General features: G+C 33.6%; 1 protein-coding gene across 1 annotated transcript in view; it reads right to left on the bottom strand.

Annotated features, from left to right (window-relative positions):
* Positions 1-25,874, bottom strand: part of LOC105153230 (uncharacterized) — a 340,152-nt gene that overhangs the window by 114,009 nt on the left and 200,269 nt on the right. Inside the window, exon 6 of the mRNA XM_087405144.1 lies at positions 619-688. Within this exon, the coding sequence (XP_087261270.1) occupies positions 620-688 (69 nt within the window). The 3' untranslated portion in view covers position 619. The remainder of the gene's footprint in view (positions 1-618; positions 689-25,874) is intronic.

The following is a 25,874-nucleotide window of genomic DNA, read 5'->3' on the forward strand; positions in this document are numbered from 1 at the left end:
TTTATACGAACTGCAACTGCATTTATACGAACAATTTATACATTCAGTTCCAAATACAAATAAAGTATAAATGAATGTTTTTTTCTACTTGAAGTAGGCATAACGTATTTTACTGAATATCTTTCGTGACTTAATTTATTAAGCTAATCACTATCATCAATCAACATCACTAATCATATTATACAAAAGAACCACGTCTCTCTATTCACACAAAACAATAAATATTTTATTTATTATTCATTGATCCAACAGAAACGAGACGATAGCTACGATAATAATCTATGCATAATCCGATTATTTCCCTAGAGATGGACGAATTCTCCTATTTATTATTTATCAGCCACACTGTTGACGTTATCGTCTGGGAGCATAGTGATGAACTGTGCGATATGATCAGTAAAAGGTTTGAAGAAAATAAGCTGCGAATTATCAAAAACAATCGCTTAATTTTCATGCTTGCGAACAAAACACTATACGTTAACACTCCACGTTAACAGGTTTCTCACTGAGATATAAAGCATATAATTCGCGCGAAACGCAAATCCAAGTGCTATCGCAGACAATTACCGTACTGAGGGCGTTATATTAGTGCATAATAACCGGTGAGAACATTCCTACCTTATTGCGCAGGATGTAGCCCAGTTGCTCGCTTTGTCGACGATCTCAGGGTAGAATCTCCGAACGCCGCCTGGAAACCATCCAAAAGTGGACATTAGGTTCACGAACCTCATGTTAAATCGTTATATATGGGTAATTGACCCATCAACCCTATTTAAACAGTAAGGATTATCGTAATGTTATGTTACTATCAAAGCAGTTGAAATGAATGATTTACAGTTTTTTAAAACAAATTTACTAAATGATGTATTTTCTAAAATTTTCCGTGACTTTTGTTGTAATATGTAAATATTTATTTACTTTCTATTTTCATTCCTTTTTTTCAAGAATGTTTATATAGTATGTTTAATGCTTAATTGATGTCGTGAACTTATTGGGTATCAAATTTTACTTAGGAAAATTAATTAACTGTACTTTAAGTAAGAATCAATGCAAGACTAATTTTATTAGATTCAATTATTGGTTTTGATTAAAAACAGATGAAGATCCAAACATTAAAAAGATATAATAACAATAAAAATTTCGAGATTAATAAAATTTGTTTTTATTAGCTTTTGAAAAATGAGAGTTCCATGTTAGAAGTGTAACATTTTTTTACGACTTTAGTTAAAAATTGTGGAGCATATATGAGTGTTGGTAATTTATAAAATAATTTTGAAGCAATATCAATAATGTTTTATTTATGTTTTTCACGTAGATTTATACCATACATTAAGAAAATATAATAGAATTCGAAAAATTCTTTGAAGGAAATAAAAACTAATAACAAAAAATTTTAGTGAGTTTCAAGTAACAAAAAATATACTTCTATTGCAGAAATAATAAGTTAAATGATATACATAATCACCGGTTTTAATGTTATTTTTATAAAATTAAGCGCTTTAATAACTTCTCATCTTTGACTTCTCAATTATCTAAAGCTATCAAAATTTTGCGAAAAAACGTAAAAGTCAAGATTATTGCTATTCTCGTATACATTTATTTAATTTAAAAATATTACTTTTCCGACAAAATAGAGACTGAATTTGTATTTGACTATAATATTAACAAAGATACAATTTCAAATTTTCATATAATATTGATACAGAATGAATTGATTTGATTCTTTCAAACGCTTCTTTATTGATAAAATGTTACTGCAGAAATTTGGTAGTTTACCAGATTTCAACCAACTTGATACTTATTGAGATCATGCTAGTGATCCGTAATAATATACGGATGTAGCATACAGAAATGACATTAAAAAAACGAGATGTGAATCTCGAAGCCAAATAATTCACTTCGCGTGAACTTCCATAACGCGACCATAATGCTAATGCATGGACAAGAATTATTGAGGGAATTTTGTGGGAAGTTTCGCGATTCGCATCGACATCGAAGAATAAGAAGCGGCCGTGCAAATACGCAGCGGGGTGAAGGGGTTTAAGAGCGAAGAAAGGGATAAAAGTGGGTAGGGTACGAAGGGATCCTTGAGATTCTCCAGAAATCCGCATAGCGAGGTTTTAGTGGTTGAATAATGTAACGGGCATCGGCTGAATGATTTAAAAGTAAAAGTCCTGAGCGACGTCACGGAGAAAGGAAGAGTGCGAGCAGAAGGGTGGTTCCGGAGAAACAAAAAGTTTTATGTTATTTCATGGCGTGGAACGAGTCCGTTGGGGTACCTTGAGAGAGATTAACACGAAAAGTTCCAACTTGCCGTTAAGTACCAGCGCGACAAATGAGTCAGTATCGTTTTTCCCGGCCAAACGATAAAGAGACATCTTTCTTCATCTAAAATGTATCGTTCTTATATTTATTAACTATCTTTCAAAAGCCTTTTTTCTTATTGCTTCATAATGTAGGAATTTCTATATTTTGAGCGTTATAATTTTAGTTTTGCAATAACATTACTTTGTATAAATTAAAAATTAAAGGAATGTGTAAAAATATGTAAAATTTAATTATTGCATAAAAAGTATATATTAATCATATTAGAAAAGCTATTTAACTAGCTATTAAACTCATGAGAATTAAAATATAAAAAATTTAAAGAGAACACATTACATTCTTTAATAGCTTTCATCATTTACATTAATATTCTATCAGATAAAATGCAATGTATTTTTTATAAATTTTTTTGAGTGAAATCTTGCTCTGAAAAATGAAAATTGAGCCAATCTTGAAAAAAAAATGACTTCAATCTTTAAGATTGAGATTTCTAAAAGTTTTAGAGAGTGATAATGCTTGAATGATTTTTTTGTATTAGGTGTTGGAATTAATTCGTAGCGTTTTTAAATGAAAGAATGTTATTTATTTCACATGAGCATTAAAAAATACATTAATGAAAGTACTTCCCATCACTTGTAAAACGCTACGAATTAATTCCAACACCTAATATAATATTTTATATCACACTCCTTTTCCTCTTCAAAAGCTGAATCATGTTTTGTCGCTATCTCAACCGAGTTGAATCGTGTATTTCATGTCATAACGATCACTAATCAAAAGCGTCAGCACCCGGATGCGACAGACGAAAAAAAAGGGCGAGAAGTTGTGAGTCTGCGTGATGGCGAGGACGCGTTTTCAGAATTGGAGATGGATTATCAGTGTCGCTATCACCGGAAGTATCCCACGAGTTTGTTGGTTCTGGGTCGTTTCTCAGTGACATTAATAACTCATAAATAGTGCTGTGTATATATATATAGTGCTTATGTCGCTACGGAACGGAGCGTGTAAGTATACACGCGGAGTGCGCATATGGATGTGTACGGGCACTCGCGAGGAATTCATTTCACCGACCAGCTCGCAGGATAAGGAACGGGGTCTTGACCTGCCCGACCGTTTCACGCCTAACACGAGATACTATGTCGACCGTTGTAATAATAAACGCGGCGATCGGGCGTGCACATGGCTCTCATCGGTAGTTACGAGACCGTATCCCAACGTCATTTGTTGGGATTATCATATAACACATACGCCTTATTGATACTCGGTTATCAATTTGCGAGATGATCCGTGTTAGATAGGTGGATGGTAGGATCGTGCAATAAATTCGATGCATACATTAATTAAATCAATTACCTCGCAAAAATTATTTCACATTTTTGCCATTGCTATTACTAAGATCTATGGAATTTGAAGTGTTCCGATGGATTGTCATATCCAAAAGTCTAAATTACCAGATACCTCCTCTTTAGAATCAAAATTTAACATAAAAAAAAACCGAACAGAAATAGTAAGACTCTACAACTAGATTAAATACAAAATTTAATAAAAAAATTATGCAATATATATATATATATATATATATATATATATATATATTATTTTTACAATATTATTTTTTAAACTATATAAATAAAAAAAATGTTAAGTAATAAAAACAGTTTAGCAAAGAAAAACAAAATTTGCGATATAAGTTTAGGATTATTGACGCTCTTAAATAAGGAAATGTCGCTGAAAATTCGCTGCGAATTCTGTCCATAGATTTCCTTTTATAATGTAATTTTCATTTTATTAATTGGATATATTTAAAAACCAGATATATAATAATGTCCGGTTTGATTTGTCAATCGGAGAAGACTTCTAAAAATCTGTACTCCTAATTAAAATCAATCAGCTGTCAAATTTAAAGTTTCCGATATAAGTTCTGAACAGCATCGATCAAATTTATTCGTATTTCAGCACGAAAATTGTGATGAAATAAAAAAACACAAAAAGATTGCTAAACACAAATTATTTGACCGGAATGATGATCCGAAAGTATCGGAAACTCGTATCGCGATTTCATAAAAAGTGAAATTGACGCTTTCGCATCGCATTGCACATACGATCGGTGTCTAGTAACAACGCCGGTAAATCTGAACGCGAAAAAGAGCCAAATGGGTGCGGAGTTATAGTTAAGTCACGCCGCACATTCCCGTGTATACGATACCAAACGATGCAAAAAGAAGAAAAAAAAAAGAGAATCATTTGATTGTGTCCAGCATACAAGCGAAGCGGTTCGCGTGCGCATGCAATATGTCCCTGATCACGTGTGCGTACACGGGCTATATTCCATACACCGAAAAAAAAAAAATATCCGATGACCGACTTTGTCCATGCAGCTCGGAAAAAAATATTGCTGGTGCGACGTTAATCGAGCATACTCGACCGAAAACAAAGACTTCCGCGCCGCCACACGTTAACGTGACGAGAGATCGGCGTGAACTGTGAATTAATCCGCGAATAGTTACACCGCGGTCCCTTTTCCCCAAGTCATACCCCCTTTCGATACGCATTGTATTTCTGCACGTATAAGTCGCATATAATGAGCTCATGCTTCAATAGACTGGCGGTTATCTCGAGCATTTCGAGATGTTATCGTTTATGAGGATAAATGATGGAAATAGCAATGCATTTGTTCAAAGGGGATACAAATGCATTGGGATCATTGGCTTGACAGCAAATGCATTAATTAGACGGTCGAACTTCGTTGACTGACAAACGGAAAAATGTTAATAATTGATTTCCGATTGGACGACTGTTGCAATGAGAAAAGCTGATGTGATATTATAAACAAGGCAATGAGTTTAACGTATCAATATATCAAATTTTAATTCAGTAATATGTTGAAAAGTAATGACGCCAGGTATATTAATGAAAAAAATTGTCATCCATTTACGCGACAAAAATTTTGTAGACGGACGAGAATTGTTATTCTTGGATCTATGAAGAATACATACCACATCGTCATACATACACGTATAAAGACTTTTTTGAACTTTAATTCGTTCCAATCAAGTACATGCCACTCCCCTCCCTCCCCCGCAGTAGTGGAGCATGACTGACGGTCATAATAAAAAATTCCTGTGTACTGCGCGATCGATTCGTAGCATACACAGATATGTATGCGACGAACGGTGCAGTAGTCTAATCAATGCCCCTGACGACGTGATACGATAAAAATCTGCTCGGACTCGAGGCGAAATACATTTGTCGCCAATCACGTTGCCCGACGCGCGATATCTTCCATTCTATCGCGTTATTTAAATCGTGCTCCGGTTTAGCTGCAAAGCATTTCGATTGTTCCCGCGCGGTAGGTCGAGGCTACATACACGAATCAACATCGACCGAAACACGTTAAATAATTGACATCTCATTAAAGTATTAAACTATGAACAGAAATGATGGAGTAATCTTATGACGTGCGAACTTTAGGTTGCAATATGACGTTAAAATATTGTCCTAACATTTTTGTAACTGTGATTATTTCAATGTTAAGATATTATTATAATTCTGAAATCTATAATAATTTTGTTAATATTATTATAATATATTATGATATAATATATATAACTAATGTAATTTTATATATATATATATATATATATATATACACACACTCTCTAAACTCTTTGGAGTGGAATCTCACGCTAAGGAGTGAAAATTGAGTAAGTTTTGAAAAAAAGTGACACAATTTTTAATCTTTAAGAGTGAGATTTCACACTCTTCAGAGTGACAATTCACTCTAAAAGATTTAGAGAGTATATGATATATTATATTGTGCGTGTGTGTCTGAAACTTCTACTTATAAAATGTACATAATATATTATATATCTGTGTATTATGTTTAATCATGTTTGTTATTATTTCATCAATATCTTGTATGACATGAGTTTACTGTGACAATTAATGAAATTCATACGTCCGATCAAATTATATGATACGTCATATTTAGAATACTTGTAATTGAAGCTGTATTACAACGTGCATCGTTATTTGTACGAGCGAATAAATTTTAATCATAAAAGGATCATGCAACAGAAAGAGAGAGAAAGAGAGAGAGAGAGAGGGAGAGAAAGAAAGGAGAGGAGAGGAGAGGAGAGGAGAGATCCGTTTTCTACGCAAACAATTTTCCGGTGAATCGAATTAGTACTCATACGTGCAGAACTCCCGCGACACACATAAATTTCGATTAAACGTCGATTATTCCTTTTTTTCCTACTCCGTTCGGTGAATTACGAGCGAACGCGAGTATGGATCGGTCTACATATTAGACAACTGCAGCGAGGAATAAATTACGATCGGCCAGTGCACACACTTAACATGGCGATCCATCGAGAAAGTCAGGTCCAGCGTGTCGAGTGACGTGCACATGCTTACGTTCGCATCATTGGAGATAAAGTAATCGCCATTGTCTAAAGCGACAATGAACGATTCGTAGATAGACCATAGATAGACCCTTCTTCCGCCCCCGCCTCGACTACTCGCAACAGCGAGATTTCATGGAGAAAGTCTGTGCGTTTCCTAGTTGTCTTCTCGCAGTCCTCGCAGATTCTAGAGAGACGCAGATGTAGAATAAACGCGAATGAGAGTGAGAAAAGACCCGACGCGTTCGCCTGCGTTGCATTTTCATCAATCATTTCAAAGGAAATTAATTAATCATTTCAATGGCCTCGGAATTAGAACAGAGTGCAAATTTAACGAGATAAAAAGATCAATTCTAAAGCCCAATCCATAAAGTGCATTAAAATCAATGACGTACATGTCGTACATAAATAGATGATAGAAATAATAGATATTGGAGCTATTCTAAAAGAAAATGTTAGTTGTGCGATAATTAGTGTATTAATATAAGCAATGAATAATAACGAACATTAGTAACGAACTTTTCGATAGCTTTCAGATACAAAATTAATAAGGATCAATTGCAAAATTAAATTTTATATATATATATATCATATGTGACGTTCGAATGAGTGTTAATAGAACTGCAAAATTAAATATATATTAAATTTAAACATAGATATTATAAATATTTAAAATATACTTAAAATTAAGTATATTTAATATACTTAATTTTAAGTATATTTTAAGTATTATAATTTTTATTATATTATTAGGTGTTGGAATTAATTCGTAGCGTTTTACAAGTGATGGGAAGTACTTTCATTAATGTATTTTTTAATGCTCATGTGAAATAAATAACATTCTTTCATTAAAAAACGCTACGAATTAATTCCAACACCTAATACGTATACTTATTATATTATACTTATTCAGGAAATTCTAGATGTGACGTAAATGCATGATATATGCGACGGGAAAAATCTTATTAATTATCGTTTGTTTATCATTAATCACTTTTGATTAAAGGAATGTTGAATCTGCAAGAATATAATACATAAACACAAATTTTAACTTTCTGTTTCATCACATTTTAACCACGAAGGTTTGAACGAACGGTTATTTAGCTAATTACAATATGAAGTCATGGAATTATTATTATATTCGATAAATTTATTATTTTTCATTTTGCGTTTTAAGAGGAAAGCGGGACATTCAGCATCGGAATAAATGTCAACTTTCTAATTATCATATGCATCTCTCCGCCAATCAGAGACACGTGCAAACCTGGCGCATATATTTAAGTGCGTTTTCCCAGACACTCCTTTCCGACCTGACCAGATCTGATAGCGGCTGACTACAATCGAAATTTTCTCTGATCGTCGGTATTGCTCACCATTAAAATATGTAGGCGCGCGTGCATGCCGCCTGTCGATAAATACCGAGCGGATTAAAATGAATATACAAGTAAACGTCAAAGCTGCGTATAAATTCTCAAGTCGCCCACGCCACATGTGGCTGGGTAATAATTTAAGATAATTTTAGAATTATCAGAAATAGAAGTAAAGCATTTCCAGTTGAATAAGTCTATTGTTGAATATTCATTTTATATATAATTATGCAAATGCAGAAGACATGTTTTTTATAAATATTTATTATTGGTATTACATTTAGTGTACGTTAAATTTTATATTTTAATATTCAAATTTTGTTATTTTTATTAGTGTTTTACGTTCCCGAGTCCTCTTTTTTATTTAAACAATTAATAATGTAATCTTAAATGAGAAAGAAATAAAGCAATCAAAATCAATAACAAACAAAATTTAAATTTCTTAATTTTCCGAAATTTAGTACCTATTATGAGTGAATGATACCTTGCTGTTTCACGATCATCAAATCTAATCTTTACAATTAATATCTTCTATTTATTTCTCATGTATTTTATTCTCTTTTATTTTATAATATAAAACAATCCAAGATATCTTTTCACGAGTAATTAATTAATAATTAGAGAAATGTTTCTAATGTTATAGTAACACTAAGATTGCCACATTGAATATACCTCGAGGTTATTCAAATCTTTATCATCTTGCTGAAGAATGCTTTTATTCAAGATACATCGACGTTGTGGGAAAAACTCACACGGCGCAATTTACTCCCCTTGTTCGATAAATAACAAAAGTAGCATTCATGTTTCCTTTGATACGTGTATGTTGGTGTCTGATTGGAATCGGATCTGAGAGCCGTATCGGTGATAGCTTAGATACAATCCCGACTGAGACACGGGATACAGCGGACTGTACAGCCTCGCGGGGTCAGGATTACGACACATTGGATCAACCACATACCTTTTGAGCGTGCTCTAAGGCTCATTCATCTTGAGGGGCCGGGGTCTTGCCTCTCCAATCTCTGCGTGATTATGTATTACATTAATATGTAAGTCGACCTACCCACGTACGGATATTATATCCATCTCAGAGCCGGCTCGTTTGTTTGTGATACGCGTTTCCATGTAGGTTTGAGAGATTGGAGGGAGATGCTTCGAGTAATAGGGAGACTAGAAGCGAGCCTATTATCTCAAAAAGGAAGTACATCGAATTTAAGAAGGAAATGTGAACGATAACAAAAAAACAAATGCATCCCCAATAACTAAAGCCTTGAGAGATCGCAATTTTTGTTCTTAATTTGAAAATGTATATGAAACATGTATATTATTAATGCAATTTGTTAAAAACATTAGATTTATGTGTAAGATAATTAAAAATATGATAAGTTTACAGATTTATAATTTGCATACGTGAATATTTCATTTTCGCATAAATATGCGAATATTTCTAGTTGGAGGTTGGAGGAGAAATAATAACCAGACCAGAAGTGAATCCATTATCTTGGGAAAGGAGTATAATGAACGTAAGATGCATAATCAATGCAAGCGAAGAATATCAGAAAAATATTAATAAAATTCGATATTAAATGTAAAATACACCATCAGTTATTAATATTAAAATATATACAAAATATTATTATATTAACATAACATTAATATTAATAAGTAAATATTCTTTAATTATACTTATGCATGTAGTTGGAAAATTGATATTACTAAAGAATTTTAATAATATTCAATATAATTGTATACATCTCTTTTCAAGATAATTGAATATCATATTTATTTCATAATTTACATGTAAAAACAGTTTGTAGAGCTTAAAATATTCAAATGTTTTTAATAACAAAAACACACGTCAAAAAATGTATTAAATATTTATTATTGGAATTCCACATGAGATAATTTTCATAGAATTATTATAAAATAGTCATTATACGTTCTCTCATTTAATTTTAAAGGCTCTAAGAGACAAGTATATCTCTGATATCGAAATGCATGTCAAAGCAAGACGCGAAAGCAAAAATCGCGAGAGAGTTGCCTACAGCAGGCAGCGCAATATACTTTGTTGCTTTTGTCATCATTGAATATTTTGAAGCATAGAAAGCGTTTCATCTCAAAATACGATGCATTAATATGTAAATGGATATGCCCACATACATACATCATAACCATTCGAGATGGAAGCCTCCGTACGCGATGCGTGTTTCCACTGAGGATTCAAAAATGGACGGAAGATGTAGCGTTAAAACGAGCGTGAGATACGCGTGTCGATTTCACTGTGCCGCGTTGCATCTCGTGCAACGACCTTACATCTCTCTCTCTCTCTCTCTCTCTCTCTCTCTCTCTCTCTCTCTCTCTCTCTCTCATGCGTAATATACCGCAGATCATTCCAAACTAACATTTGTCTATTTACCATTCCTTTCAAGAGAGATTCTACTTGGAATTATGTTTCAAAAACAATGCAAAAATTTATAAATATTAATCTCTCTCTCTCTTTCTCTCTCTTACTCGTTTACTCACTCACTTATTCACTCATTCACTTTCATTAAATCTCACATACCTATATATTTCATACTGTTAATTATACTTGTTAATTTTTATCATAATTTTATCTAACGAATACCTTAAGATATTTAAAAAAAATAAAAATTTCTTTATGAAAGTGAACATCACTCATCTTGTATAGGAAAATATACATAGAGGATCATTCTCGGAAAAATTTAAATTTATAAGTCAAGTACATGTGTGTATTGTGTGTGTGTGTGTACACACACTAAATACACTTATAAAAGATAGATGCATCTATTAAATGACGCTGAATAAAATAATCATAAACGACTTACCAAATTACGTGACCTAGAAAGTAACTCGCACGTCTCTCGTTTCTTATTATCGTTTTTTACTATGACGGTGTCGAGCCGTCAGTTGCATTCGTTTAAAAATTAATCCATTTAAAAATTAATTTCGTTTACCTATTCATGAATATTTACTCGATATTCGCGTATTATTCCCAAGTTTAGTGCGGCGCTTTTCGCTTTTCGCACAAGCTTCCGTACGCTCCATAAATACCGCACGGAATTGAAACGTATGATGTATGGCGCGATATACATAAATATCAGTGGCAGAGCAACAATAAACCAGAGCAGATATCAACGTGACTATAACTCACAGCTTACCCAAACTAACAAATGCTTTTCCGTTAACCGCGACCAGCGTATAAATAATTAATAATAACGGGCAAACAGGCGATCATTAGCGGGACTTAATATCGCGCGCAAAATACTACATATAGTCATTGCTTCCTTGCATGGCGTTCCTTTCATCCCACGATTATCCAATTCCTCGTGAGTGCGTATTAACGGTCCACTTCTTCTTGGAATTTAGAAAAAAAAGGAAAGTAAGTGGGCAGTACTACGTACGCCAGAAATTACGGACAGGTGCAAAAAAAGCGGTATATACGAATTTCAGGCCTGGTCGGGCCAAGGTTGCGAAATATCTGCGACTTATTAAGTGAATGCATTACATATGTGCTTTCGCACTCTCTCATTGAAAGTCACAGAATCTATTAATATTAAATAAATTGACGCGTCACGTTTCTCCGACGATAATAAATCAGCCTAAGTAGTATCTTCACGTATAATTTTCCTGTTAATTACGAGTGACTCTATAATTGGATGTAGTTATGCAAGAGGAAATCTATTCCATCATTCTCTATTTTCTGGCTGCAACCATTTCAGGAGATATTACGCGTGTACGTAGCTATCTACAGTCGAGAGAAATTCACAAACGTAGAAAAAAAACAGACGTTTTTTTTTTCTTACACAGCTCTTGAGTTGAATTCTTCATCAGCATGCTCATTGCAATTTCCAATTTCCTTGCCAAATATAAACGATTCCATGAATATCTTACGTATAAGGAAGCTGCATGTGATATACCGTTGCGCGAGAAAGAATTTACTCTATTCATTCTCTACAGAATTCTGTTTTTCAAATATTAAGCTACTCTAAATTATATTCACGCGTATAAATATGTTTCATTGAAAAAAACGACGTCGAAAAACTTTTTTTATTTAATGTACTCCTCGCATATTCAAGAACTTATTTCTATGACATATCTTTTTTTATAAAAATCTTCTCAAATACTCGTGAATATTGTACAGATCTTAATGCCTATATAATCCATATTTTATACTTACTTTATATATTTTCGTATTTTATTTAGACTTTTTTAATTTAATTTTCTCTGTATTTTTTGTAAAGATGATTAAAATCATGATCAAAATAATGCAGAGCGCTCAACTGATTGCCAGAATATTAAAAGCATTTTTGTAGCATCATCAATGTTTAATGATTCTATATATTATTATTTTGATTGTTCAGCAAAATTGTTTTCAGATCTGTATTTATCTAAGTTTTTACATACTTCAGCAAAACAATTGTTTTCTCATGTAATACTTATGTAATACATATTTCAACAGTAAATGTCTAAATACGACGCTCCAACATTCGCGTTGATTCTCATTGGCTATTTTTATCTCTTTTTTGTCATTCTTAAGACCTTTTTTTTAATTGCAATTTAATTATACTTTGAGAATTGTCACAATTGACGCGTGCACAAGTTCTATAAACGCACAATGTTGAATCATGAACATGTAAAAACGCGTATACATTCTCGCTCATCGAAATTCAACATGCCGTTCGATCTCGTCTCAGATGATATCGGGTCTAAGTAATGAATCGCAGAAACGCGACGGGTCTTCTTTTTCGCGATCGTTACAAGCTCGAGAGCAAGTGCAGCTTAGTTACGGCGATCTGTCCCGCGGTGCGTCAGGTGAGGGGGAGAGGGGGAGGGGGGAAGCGAGGCGGTATGCAACCTGACCAGCGGGAGACAATCGGAATCGACTCATATCGAAGCTTATCTACTTAATCTAGCTGCGTGCGATATACTATGCCTATAAATACGATCGGCAGCCCCCGAGGCAGGTAGGTATCGCGTATAAGAGTCGAGAGCATTGCCTACGCAACATTGTGCAGCGCGCCTACTCATAGACGAGATCGCACAAGAAACGGCTTTTGTACTCGGGAGAAATCACATACGTTGTATGCTAAGACTGAGAAATAGCCTTTTAGAATTTCCTCTGGGAAAAAAAACGCGACCGCTTTTCATGCGGTTCGGAATAGTTGGCACAGTAATGCAAGTTTTTGAGAAAACGAACTGATGGGCTCGAAATCTAATTTGTTTACTTACATCAACAGAAACAAACTTTCTGGAGCAGAGAAAAAGAGAAAGAGAGAGAAAATGACTTCATTTGTGAATAGAATGTATATAGAATGTATTCTACATACGAACACAGAAGTATTTATAATCTTGACCGATGGTTATTAAACTTCAATTCACTGGAACACATAAAAGCAAAAGTAAGCTTGGTTCTAGTTTGCATTGGTAGTTAGGTAACTATGTCTATTTGAAATTCTACGCTTTCGAAGTCGCGCCGTGCAATTTATTCTTGCATAATAATACATCCAAATGAAAACTCTGTGAGTTTGGAAAAAAGAGAAAACGATCCCCAGAACGTATTCCGATATTAAAAATTCACGAAATAAATTTGCGGATTGCAGAAATAGAACCGCGAGATCCGGAATCACGATCTGCCTTATATATCAGCGTCCTGCTCTCCTCTTTATTTTGATGTGATTAATGATATTACCGCGATGGATAAAATAAATGTAAGTGCTTCTTCCTTGTATCATTCTCGAGTAAAAAAAATGTTATTTAATAAAGTAGTTTCACCCGAGATTTTCTTGCCACCTTACAGCTTTCTCGTGCCGGCCACCTTCAATTTAATCCGACAAAGAATACTCGAGATGAAATTGCGAAAGCGAAGTTAAGGAAGTTTCGGAGTAACCGCGGACCGCGCTGTAAATCAGTGACTTCCTCAGTGTCATTACATGATGTACATTATCTAGCCCGGCGACATTCTCGCGCTTGTACTTATATTTTATACACTCGCGTACATCTGCACACATGCGCGAAAGTCTTACATCGACTCCCACGTACGATTCATTCGCTTTTTAGCGCTTCGTTTTGTACCACAAATGACCTTTAAATGCTCGCTTCGCTAAACTTGTTTTATACCTCGTCCTCATTATCTGAAGAACGCATAATTTGAACAGATTTTCGCGCCTATCTAGTAACGTGGAAAATGTCAACATCGACTAAAACATAATGTTTCTTAACCAAGTTAACGGGAAATCTTAGATTTTCGATGGAAAATTTAAAGAAACTTGCTAAATTGTCGATATTTGTTCAGATTTCTCTACGAAGAATCGTAATATGAAGAAAAAAAATAGGAATTCTGAAGTAATCATATATATATGAGTTCTAATTGGATTAAAGACTCAACGTTTGTGCAAAGAGCAAAAGAACTTACAGCAAGTGTCACTACGTAAGTAAGGATTATCTTTGGAAGTAAACTTACATTTCAACATGTCTAAGTAAACTTTATTATAATTTGACGGATTTTGATATTCAAAGCAAGAAGATTATAGATGCTGCAAAATCCTAAAGTTTCATAATTTGAAAGTTTCAGACTTAAAAGTTCGAAGCTCCTTTGAGATGCTCGTTTCCCTTTTTGTTTCTCTACACCATATCTAAACTCTTGAAATCCATTAAAATAGAGGAACTACACTTCGATTTCGTGTAATACTGATATTCTGACACGTTGACTAAGTAGTTTATATAATAAAAGCATTCGCGCGGTAGCTTAGAGATTTACGCTCCTAGATTATACGGAGGTCCTATAATCGTAGGTTTATGTAAGGCCTTTCCTTATAAGTACGGTGCGCCGTGTGCCAATATTCCCAGTTAGCAGCGGAGATCGGCATTTTCCAACCTCGATTCGTTCGACCGAACGGTCGGTACCGCCAAGCCGTTGTGTGTAACGAGTACGTGTAACAGCCATACACCGACATAATTACCGCGTACGCGCTCTCATAGAAACGCGCTTATACCATGCCTAATCCAATTAAATGGGCAATCAGATGTCCGATATCGAACGGTTAATTAACTGCGCATTCTTATGTATGTACAAGCAATCTCGTTAAATAATACGCGTATGTGTGTATATATATGTATATGTATACATATATGTGCCGATCGGTATTTAGGCTGCGCGTGGGTTGGTGAAGTAAAAGACAGGAACCAAGCTGAAAATCGGCCGAAATATGCAAGTAAATCACAGCACTGGTATATAGAATATTTAAGGTGCATACTAAATACGTTAAAAAATTTTAAAATAATTCTTCACATACAAATCCAAGAAGAAAACTTTATATGACCGTATGTCCAAAAAATGGCTAATTTCAAAAATGCAGGGTGTCAAATAAAATTTCGTTTTTTCCAAAAAACTATTCGAGTTATTTTAAACTCGATTATTTCTAAAAATTTCGAAAATTATTCGAATGATTTTCGAAATTTTTAGAAATAAACAAAATTTTTCTTTCAACTTTGATCTTCTCCTTTAAAAGCTGTTTCGGACATATAGTCATATGAAGTTTTCATTTTGAATTTTGTGAGGAATCATCTCTTAAAATTTTTTAACGTATTTAGTACACCCTATATATACATATATACATCATATATATCCATTTACGCATATGTACATGTACATGCATATGTACATACGCGTAAATGAATCTATTTCCCAATAACATAGCATATAACATTCAACTAACAGTAGCAATGTTATAATTTCCTACTCAATAATGTAACTGTCACATATCAACATGTGATATATTACATTTATATTGTTGAATTGAAAATTATAATATTGATGTAATGTTACTGTTAGTTGATGTTTACCGAGTATAGTCCCGAAGGAGGAAAGAGAGAAAGAAAGAGAAAAAAAAGGGAGTCGAATCGGTTTTCAAAGTAAGCTCATAAATATGCGACTTGTTATTCCGCCGTTGCTTTTTTCCCCAACATAATCGTTCCTCTCTCGCAGCAGCGCGGCGACGCGGCAATTGAAAATTCAACCGGCTCCGAGGACTCGCTGGAGCATCGATAAGGGTGTTTATATTAAACTGATGTTTCACGCAAGAGAGGCATCTTCACACATCGGGGCGGACACCGTACACGCACGCAAAGAATACGTCGACAATATTTTCACGCCCAGATTTTGACGAGTGATGGACGTTCCGAGCACAGATGACAGACACCATGAGCGACGTATGAGAAATCTTTTATCAGAAATATAGGACATCAATAACAAAAATTTTGATATTTCTTAAAATATGCAGTCGAAAATTGGTCTTCTTTCATTCATTCATTCATTCATCCAGTAAGATTTTGATTAGAAAATTCTCTTGGCAATACGAAATTCCACGAAACGCATGTAATGTACAATATAATGTACGCAACGCATATGTAATGTCTATATCATTCATTTTTGAGTTATCTTTCTCTTTTTCTCTTCGCAAAAGGAATATTAACCATCGATTTTCTCTCATTTTTGCAATTACTTTACTTTAATTTCTCGGATCAATCGGAAAGCAATTGCAATTTAACGACGATAGGTTCGCACTTCGCTATACGATGAGCAATCTCGGGATCGGCATACTTGAGAAGTGAGATTCAACCACGGTTATAGTTAGTTCTCGATTCGACGCCGCCTCGCCTCGCTCGTAATCCGACTGCAATTTCCAAGTGTATAACACACGCGCGGCGCATGCTGTAGCCGCACGGCCACCATCGAGGAAATCGGGTCGCGCTCATTTATGAGGGAAAACCCAAGCCAACCGATCGAATCGATCATTCGGCCATCGAACGCGCGATCGTCGAAAAGATCTACGCGTGCGCTCGTCCGCGCGCAAGGAAATCACGTTCATCTGAACTAATTATCTGTCCGCGTGCGGAATAGAAATGTCGGTGCGGTTGCACGTATGCGACTTACGTTAGGTTAACGTACGTGCAATTCCGAATGAGGACGAGACCGAGCCGCACAAAGTTCATGTGAAAGGGGAACCAATGAGCATGAAACAAATATATATACATGAATCGTGTGGATATGCGTGAATCATTCTGTACGATACGTAATATGTCCACCTACACTCACGCGTGTGCCTCGGTACACATGCGGCTTCAGAATTCTCTCGCGTTAAACATAATGATAATCTTCCTTTGCATTTCCTAATTTCTTTTTCTACATGTAATGATATTCTCGAAGAAATTACTGTAATTTTAATGAAATAATATACCGAGCAGACATACAGAAAAGAACGATTTTTGCTGAACCTAAAAATTTAACCTATTTTCTTCTATTAAAGATTTAACTCTAAAGGAGAAACATGTTTTACATGTATTTAAAAAAAAACATTCAATTTATGTTCCAATAAGAAATGATAGTGCATCAAGTAATTAAAAATCTGTATTTCGTGAATGTTACGTGCAGAGTAAATCTAAACGAAAAATTCAGACTGGAAATATAATGATGTCGAAAATCGCAGGGGATCTTGTTTTTCAAGATGCTGTAATTTCAAGAAAATAAAAATCCGATCGTTGAGAAGCCTCTAAATTCGCGTAATTCAATAACGTCGATATTCCCTTACGTCTCATGAAAAATGAAGAGAAATTCATTTTACGAGAGTCCGACCTTAGCAATCATTATTATCCCCGTGATCCCTCCTCCGACACGTATTCCTGTCCACTTTCCTTGCTCGCTTGCGTTAAAAATTGCGCGCGTGTTTTGAGCGCTATCTCACCTTACGCGCTCCACCATAAGGTTGCTTTCCCATTAAGCATACCTCCATAAAGGTATGGATTTAATTGCGTGATCGACAAATTGCGCTATTAAAGATAGGTTTAAAGAAAGTCACAGAATAATCAACTCTTGGTATGTTATTTGAATCTTCAATACAAAGAACCGATCATTCGCGATATAACATGTCTATCATATTTATAATTTTTTTGTATTTTTCACTACTTTCTCAGTTAGCGTATTCTTTATGTATAGATGGCATGTCTGTACTTAGTATCTTTATACTCTTCGATCTATATTCAGTATCTAATATTAAATTAATTTACGCTTTCAACGAATACTGATCAGCCTTGTTAGAAAAGTAAATGGTGTGTTCGCGTTTCACTTGCCACGTAGCAAAACACGCTATTTACTAGAAAAAGAAATTATATAGCTCGCGTATTTTTTGCGGCGGTTTACCATCGTGCGATGGAAAAAACCAATTTTCCCGGTGACATGCGAGAATAAAAAAATGTTGTGCAAACGTGCCATTTCCTGAAAACGGATAGATGTGCCACAGAGAAAGAGGGAACATATATATCCCAATTGAACACTTTAGCTAATACGCTTGGCTAATTCATCCTTCTTTTTTTTAAGCACGTCAATTAACCGGTAAATCGCAATCAGCGTCATTGCTGTAATGTAATTAAACGACAAATATCGAACGAAACATCTCCGAGTTCGTGCAGTCGGATATGTAAAGCTCACGCGTCAATTTCAAAGTATGGACCAACAAGAACTATATTTTACACAGTAGCAAAAAGCTATTTCTACGGCCGTGGATTTTTCATGGTTACTAACTCGTTCGATAGCGGAGAGGCTGCAATTCCGTTCGATCGCGAATGATGCTTATCAAATTTTATCTCGACTACATACTCTTTAGAGACTTTTATCTCGACAACAATGTAACGGTGCCTTCGTGCGATTTTTATTGCCTTTATTTTATTTGATTTTGTGAAAAATAGAGAAATTATACATAATTGCATTTTTTAAATTACTATTACTGTCAATACAAGTATCGCTGTCAATGCTATTATTGATAATATAATCGTCATATATTGTAATCGTGTTATTTATAAAGAAACATAATTTAAAGTATGATAATGCAGCGTTTTTTCTATCTTTTTCAATTCGCGACACATTAAATAATAAATCAAATTTCTCGAGCCGACACGCCATTAGATGCACCTGCTTTAGCATTCAATATAAATCTTTTTTTGTTTTATCATACCGCTAACACGATATTCAGAAATAAAAAATAAAATGTTAAATTTTATTTTTTATTTTATCGTTTTAAAAGTTATTTATTGCAATAATGATATCATTTTAATTAAAATAAGAATAAACATAATATACATATATACATATATAATTTAGATAATTTTTTAAATATTTCATCTTCGCATTTCATCCGTTTTTTAAATAATTAAAAAATTTCTTTGTTTCTCTTTATCCCCTCCAAAATTTTCGTGATACACTGGAGGCCCTTTGCAACTTACCAGTTGAAAAATCTTGATATAATATTTTTTATATTATATAAAAAAATAATTAAGCAAATAAGGAAAATAAGGAATATAAGTAATGATATTTTAAAATAATAGAAAATTGAAGATAGGAACTTCTTTCTCCTTCTGAATAAAAATTTCTGACGAAAACAAAGTTTGAAGAACCAGCGAGAAGTTTTGAAAGACAAAAGAGGAGCAACAGAGATGGCAAAGTAAAGATGTTTGCTGGATAGAGAGGCGAATAAAGAATGAGAGGACAACGGGAAAGAGAACGAGAGAACGTAAGGAAGAGGGGAGAAGGTTTTGCGGAGGACTTCAGCATAGGCATGCACGATCCACGTAGCGAGATAACTGGTTTCGCGGAGCCTGCTATCATGGCACTCTAATTACCAGCCATTACACCCGGCGAGCCCCTCTGAATTGTTGCGTTCTCTACACTCGTACTAACCGCTCGACCACCGAGACCGGCGTGCCCCGACCACAGCTTTAAATGCGGAATTAATATACCGGCCAGCACTCATTTTGCGCGCCGGTGTTGTTGTTATGCGCGGTTCTCTCCCCCCCCCCTCCCCCCCTCATCTTTCCTGATGACGTTCGACATGATGCGTACGTGCGTACGGCAGAAACTAGACACAGATATCGCAAAAAATAAAAAGCGAGTACGACGAACTTTACGACCCATTTAAACTTTAAATACCAAGGCGGCACACTTATTTTTCTATCACGATAGCAAAAAGGCAAGAATTTTAAGTTTGATTAGAAAAATTAATATAATCAAATGCATGTAAAATGATATGGTAATTTATATGATCTATAATTATTATTTAAATTCTGAAATTTTTTGATTTATTTAAAAATATAAGTTACAAAAAATATATTAGGTGTTGGAATTAATTCGTAGCGTTTTACAAGTGATGGGAAGTACTTTCATTAATGTATTTTTTAATGCTCATGTGAAATAAATAACATTCTTTCATTAAAAAACGCTACGAATTAATTCCAACACCTAATATATACAATATATATATATTTGAATCATAGAGATATATATATATATATATATATATATATATATATATATCTATGATAATAATTTCTCTAACAGTTGAAAGTGTAATATTTTCTTTTACTTAACAAGAAATTCAAGCAATCACATAAATTTCATAACGATATTTCAATTTCATTAATTTTATCTCCCTACTTTATAATGCATTGCAAGCTCGTTGCGAAAATTCTCCATTCCCGTTCTCGTTTAATACGACAATTCTCGTAGCTCGTTAGCAATGTTAAGAATTAACTCCCTCACTCATTTATTTATGCACGGACCTTAATTAACATCGCCCATCCTCGCTTTTAATTAACATCTATTTATTCCTACGGGATGCATGTTTAATTCCTAAAGACGATTACAGCCTGACACTGTCAGGAGTCATAAATATCGGCGGCGATTTATATAACAGTCTCCGGTTTAAACAATAAACGTTTACCAGCACGTGCGGTGATTTCGCGAATTTTAGTGTGACAACAACAACCGCACGCTGAACAAGCTGTAACCGAAAAATATAGTATACAGTCTGCAATGCAATTGTAGTATTTAGGTCAGTACGACTGCGATAGTATGTATGGATTCAAAAAGCAACCTATACTATACAAAACTTGTACTAACAAAAATTGTACTATAAAACTGTACTATAACAACCTATACTATAACAAAAATTGTACTATAACAAACTATAGCATTTTATACACGTGGAAAAAAAACTCTAAATTGTAATGGATAAAATCTTTTACCGAATTGAAGTTGTTAGGAAAGTTTAATCACGTACGAGTTTAATGTTTTCCTTCTTTTTCAATATAAACAATTGTTTCATTTTGTAATAATAGATATTTTTAGATTTATTATTTTATTGAAAGTACATTTGGATTTTATTAATGTAAAGACTATTTGTGTTATTTGTGATATTAAAAAGAATAAAAGAAAATTTATCATATATATAACTCTATTCATATAAATCGAGATGAATCTTAGGTACTTTACGATTTAAGCTAAAAACAAAGATAAAAAAACTAAAAAAATTGCAACATTCAAGCAGATCTTCGTGCTCTTATTTGAGTTATTTGTTTAAGTCCAACTAGGAAATACAACAGACATATAGAGTATAATCAAATTTCTCGCACTTTTTTCATCGAATTCTTTACTTACTGTAAAATAGACTTTATTTTAATAACAAAATATTAAAAAATTTGATGTTCATTATAAATATCAAAACTAATAAACATTGTCACAACTTCATTAGGTGAGACAATGTAATATATAATAAAGTCTTTATTTAATCAAAAAATAAATTTTAATAGAATTTTGATTTAGCGATTATTGTTACATTTATCATTCAAGTTGAATTATGAAGATCACGCCATCCATTTCTAATTATATATCAATATAAACAACTTATTAAACTTTAAAAAGTCAAATATATTATTAAAGATTACAGATATGATACAGATACAAACAGTGATTAATTAAAATGTTTCTATAAATGAAAAAAGAATTTAATATATTTTGTACATTCACGTACAAACATCTGTACATCTTATACGTGAATTCAAAAGATCCAAAGAACCTTCTGGTAGAATGACTCCATATTCATGTCACGGAGATCCATTTCATGGCTTATCAGTGGCTTATGATGTGCATTAAAGGACTGGAAATATCGAAGATATTGTCAACAAGCTCCTTTCATCAACCATTAAAAAGCACACATGAATTTTGCGTCTCCCTACAGAAATGTCCCTTAATCATGGACGTAAAAAAAGGATAATATAAGGCGCCAGAGAGCCAAGCAATTTTTAACTTCATGTCGTTTCGATAAAACTCGATTCGTAATACTGCTAACGTCGGATGTAATATCTCTCAGAAATGTACAAAATCACTCCTAACTACAGCTGGTAATAATTTTAACATTAAAAAGGAACAAAGAATTTCGTGCAACCATTAGGCAAAAATGACATATCAGATTAAAATGCAAAACAGCCAATTAAAACTGCAGAACTCAGTTTAATGTGAAAATACTTTATATTAAGGAGAAGAAATTCATCTTTAATCCTCCGAATGATGAGTTTATTGTAGATCTCAAATGTTAATCTTTTTGTAAAAAATGTCAAACAATTTAATTTTCTTTATGTAATATTTGCTAATTTTTATTACTTCTATTAAAAATATCATTCATTCCTTTTTGTACAAGTTATGTCATTTTGGTTTCTTAAAATTATTTAGTACTTTTTAATTAAGTCTTTACCCAGCATTAGTAACTATAGATCGGATTTTTCGAAATATCAACCCCGGAAGATTAAAAAGAACAATTTTTATTTATCAAACTTTTTTTATTTTAACATTAACATAATTTTTTATAATCTCTTATTACGAATCATAAAATTTGAAGATACAATGAACCCAGCCTCATCATTCAATCTACATCAGAATCTGATGATAACAAGACAATTGCTCTTTTTAAAGACTCATCGTTCAATGTCGATGCCTCACGGCGTTCATGTAAATAGTTGCAAAATCATCGATAAATGATTTAACGAAACGAGAGAAGGATTCGGTCGACGTGATTGCGCAACGCGCGACTACTATGAGATAAGCATCGAGCGAGCTTGAACGTACGGAGTCGCATCTCTCCAAGAGGTCTCGTCCGCGGCTCTCACGACTTGTAGCGATTGCTTTTCCCCTCGTTGGCAGCGGCGAATTGTTTCCCTTATGAGAAACACGCGGCCGAGTTATCCGCGAATCTAATGTCGAGGAATTGGATAACAACACGTAAATCCATTCGCGAGACGGAAATAGAGATCGAATGCAACGTGGAAACCACTGTGGTTGAATTAATACCACATAGTTTATGCGCTAATTTTTTATCATGAAATATCTTGAAGAAGAAACCTTAACAATAATTCTGCCACATTAAGATTAATAATTTATTAAACAATCTATTTTAAACTTTACGAGATTTAAAACAGAAATGTTTAGTATTTACGTTACATAAACGCGTAAATATAAATAGGAAGAAAGAGATTATTATTAGATAACAATGAAATATTTTTCATAAATCTCTATTAATGAATGAATTATTGAATTCATTATTCTTAATTGTTCAAACATTATGCCTTCTTATAAATACATATTGCTAAAATTTTTTAAAATTCAAATAACATGTGTATCAGTATGAATGTTAATATATTATTCTTAATATTAAAAATAATATTCCAATGTATTATACGTTATATATATTATTAATATAATAATATTCAACAATGACAACAATATTGATACGAACATCAATTTATTTATATAAGTCGTTTACATAAAACGATTACTCGACGTTCATCCATTGTCGTTCGACATTACATGCGTAAGGAGAGCACGAGGGAAGATAATATAGACACTTTCCGGTGCAATTTCATTTTCGGTCCATCCTGGGTGCAGGACAGCCCCGTCGTAATCGGTTTTCGTCCGCGAAGAAGGGCTTCGATCGCTCAGAGAATAAAAAGGGCTCCTTTCTCTCTCTACTACCTTTCACATATCCTCACCATACTTATCGCAGACATAGTGCTTTTAACGTTCGGTCACGAGAGGAAGTGAGGCTGAACGTGAACAATCACAGGTAAGTCGAAACGAACATTTGCGGCTTGTTCATAAAGGTACGGATCGAAATGGATCCAGTTCGAAAAGGATGTTACGACAACGATGACGACCATTCAAGCATGGTCGATTGTCCATCGAACGTCTCGTATCAATATATTGACGAAAATGCGGGCGAAAGAGATTGTAAGGGTAAAATAATTGTATAGCTATCTTTTTATCTTTTTTCAATTCTGGACAATGTGTCCTAAGAAAACGATATGCTAAAGATTTATTAGTATTAATGGAATTCATGTACTTATTTACGATTCTAATATGACTAAAAGCAAGTATTATTGTAAAAGTCACAATTTAGCGATACTTTTGTTACAGATCCACAGATAGTCCGTAAAACAACTCGAAAAGTCAATGTACTCAGTACTTGGAGGAATATGTTATGAAGAGAATATTTCGGTCGTAGAATATTTCATGACAACGAAGAGTAAAAGGCAACTGTCACTTGATGAATTTCTAAAATCATGAACAGGAGGTCTCGGTAAATCACGATACAGCGGATCATTTGAAGTTCCTCGGACTCAGCTCAACCTGATAATCACTGCCCACATATCAGCTCGCGCTTATATTCTTCCGATAAATTAAGCGTCTCCGATTACTTGTAGCTTGATGACATTGACTAAACTATGCTTTAACTCACGCATATTTTAAGGATGCAACATACAAAAAGAAGACAGTTACACATTTCATTATTAATATCATAATCTTTATTATATATCAACGATGCGGTCAATCATTTAAATTTAATTTAACATTATTATCGTTGTTACGTAATAAAAAAAATTTTTACGTTAACAATAAAATAAAAAGACATTTTATGTTAAAAATGAAATACGTTCATTATTAAATACAATAAAAAAGAATTTAAAAATATAAAGATATGATATTTAAGGACATATAAGAAACATTATGTGTAACATTATATCATGCTTTATTGGTATATATTACAAAATTCTTTAAAGAACTAAATTCTATATATTTAAGCCAATCTAAGCCATCGATATGATATACTATATTTATACTGCGCACTTTAGAAGTACAGTAATTTAACTGAAAGTTATATATAGGAGATACTTAATCGAAAGAGAACTGTTCGTATGGCACAAGAACGAAGCAATTGCAAACTTACCAAAGTTGAATACACCAAAGTTAGATAGGAAACATCTGTAACCCCAACTTTAATTTGGTGCAAACACAAGGTAGACAACAAAACGCATTGCAACTGTATTTGATTGTATGACATAAAAGAGCGAAATAAGAGAGAAACGCGCGGAAGCAAATTTTTTAGCCTGAATACAACTATATCCCTTATTTATATAATAAATCACAATAAAATAATAAAATATATTTTTGAATGTAATAAAGATTATTTGTGAGAATCTCTAAAACTAAAATGTGAATTCAAAAAGAACATAAAAATGGTTGAACTTCAGTATTCTTGTTTGTACGTTTGAGATCATTAGAGATAATGCTATTCAAAAGATTTACATATTTTTATTTTACAGCTAAAAACAACAATTTTATTCTAATTTTATGTTTCCATCATTTGTGCGATGTTCATATTAGGGAAATAAAATTGCAACACAAATCAAAGCGGACGGTAAGCACACGGCAAATGTGCGAGAAAGCGGACCAAAGTGTATGCTAAATCCGACGATGATCGTACGATAACTAAGAAGTTCCAAAAAAGTAAAAATATAGCCTCTTGGAAGTGACTGAGATAAAAGAGAAATACGTTTGGAAGTGATACAGCGGCAGCAAAGAAATTGCATCCTGACGATGCAGCGC

This window comes from Acromyrmex echinatior, chromosome 4 (assembly GCF_024713525.1).
Source record: "Acromyrmex echinatior isolate Ae372 chromosome 4, ASM2471352v2, whole genome shotgun sequence".
Classification (NCBI taxonomy): Eukaryota; Metazoa; Arthropoda; class Insecta; order Hymenoptera; family Formicidae; genus Acromyrmex; species Acromyrmex echinatior.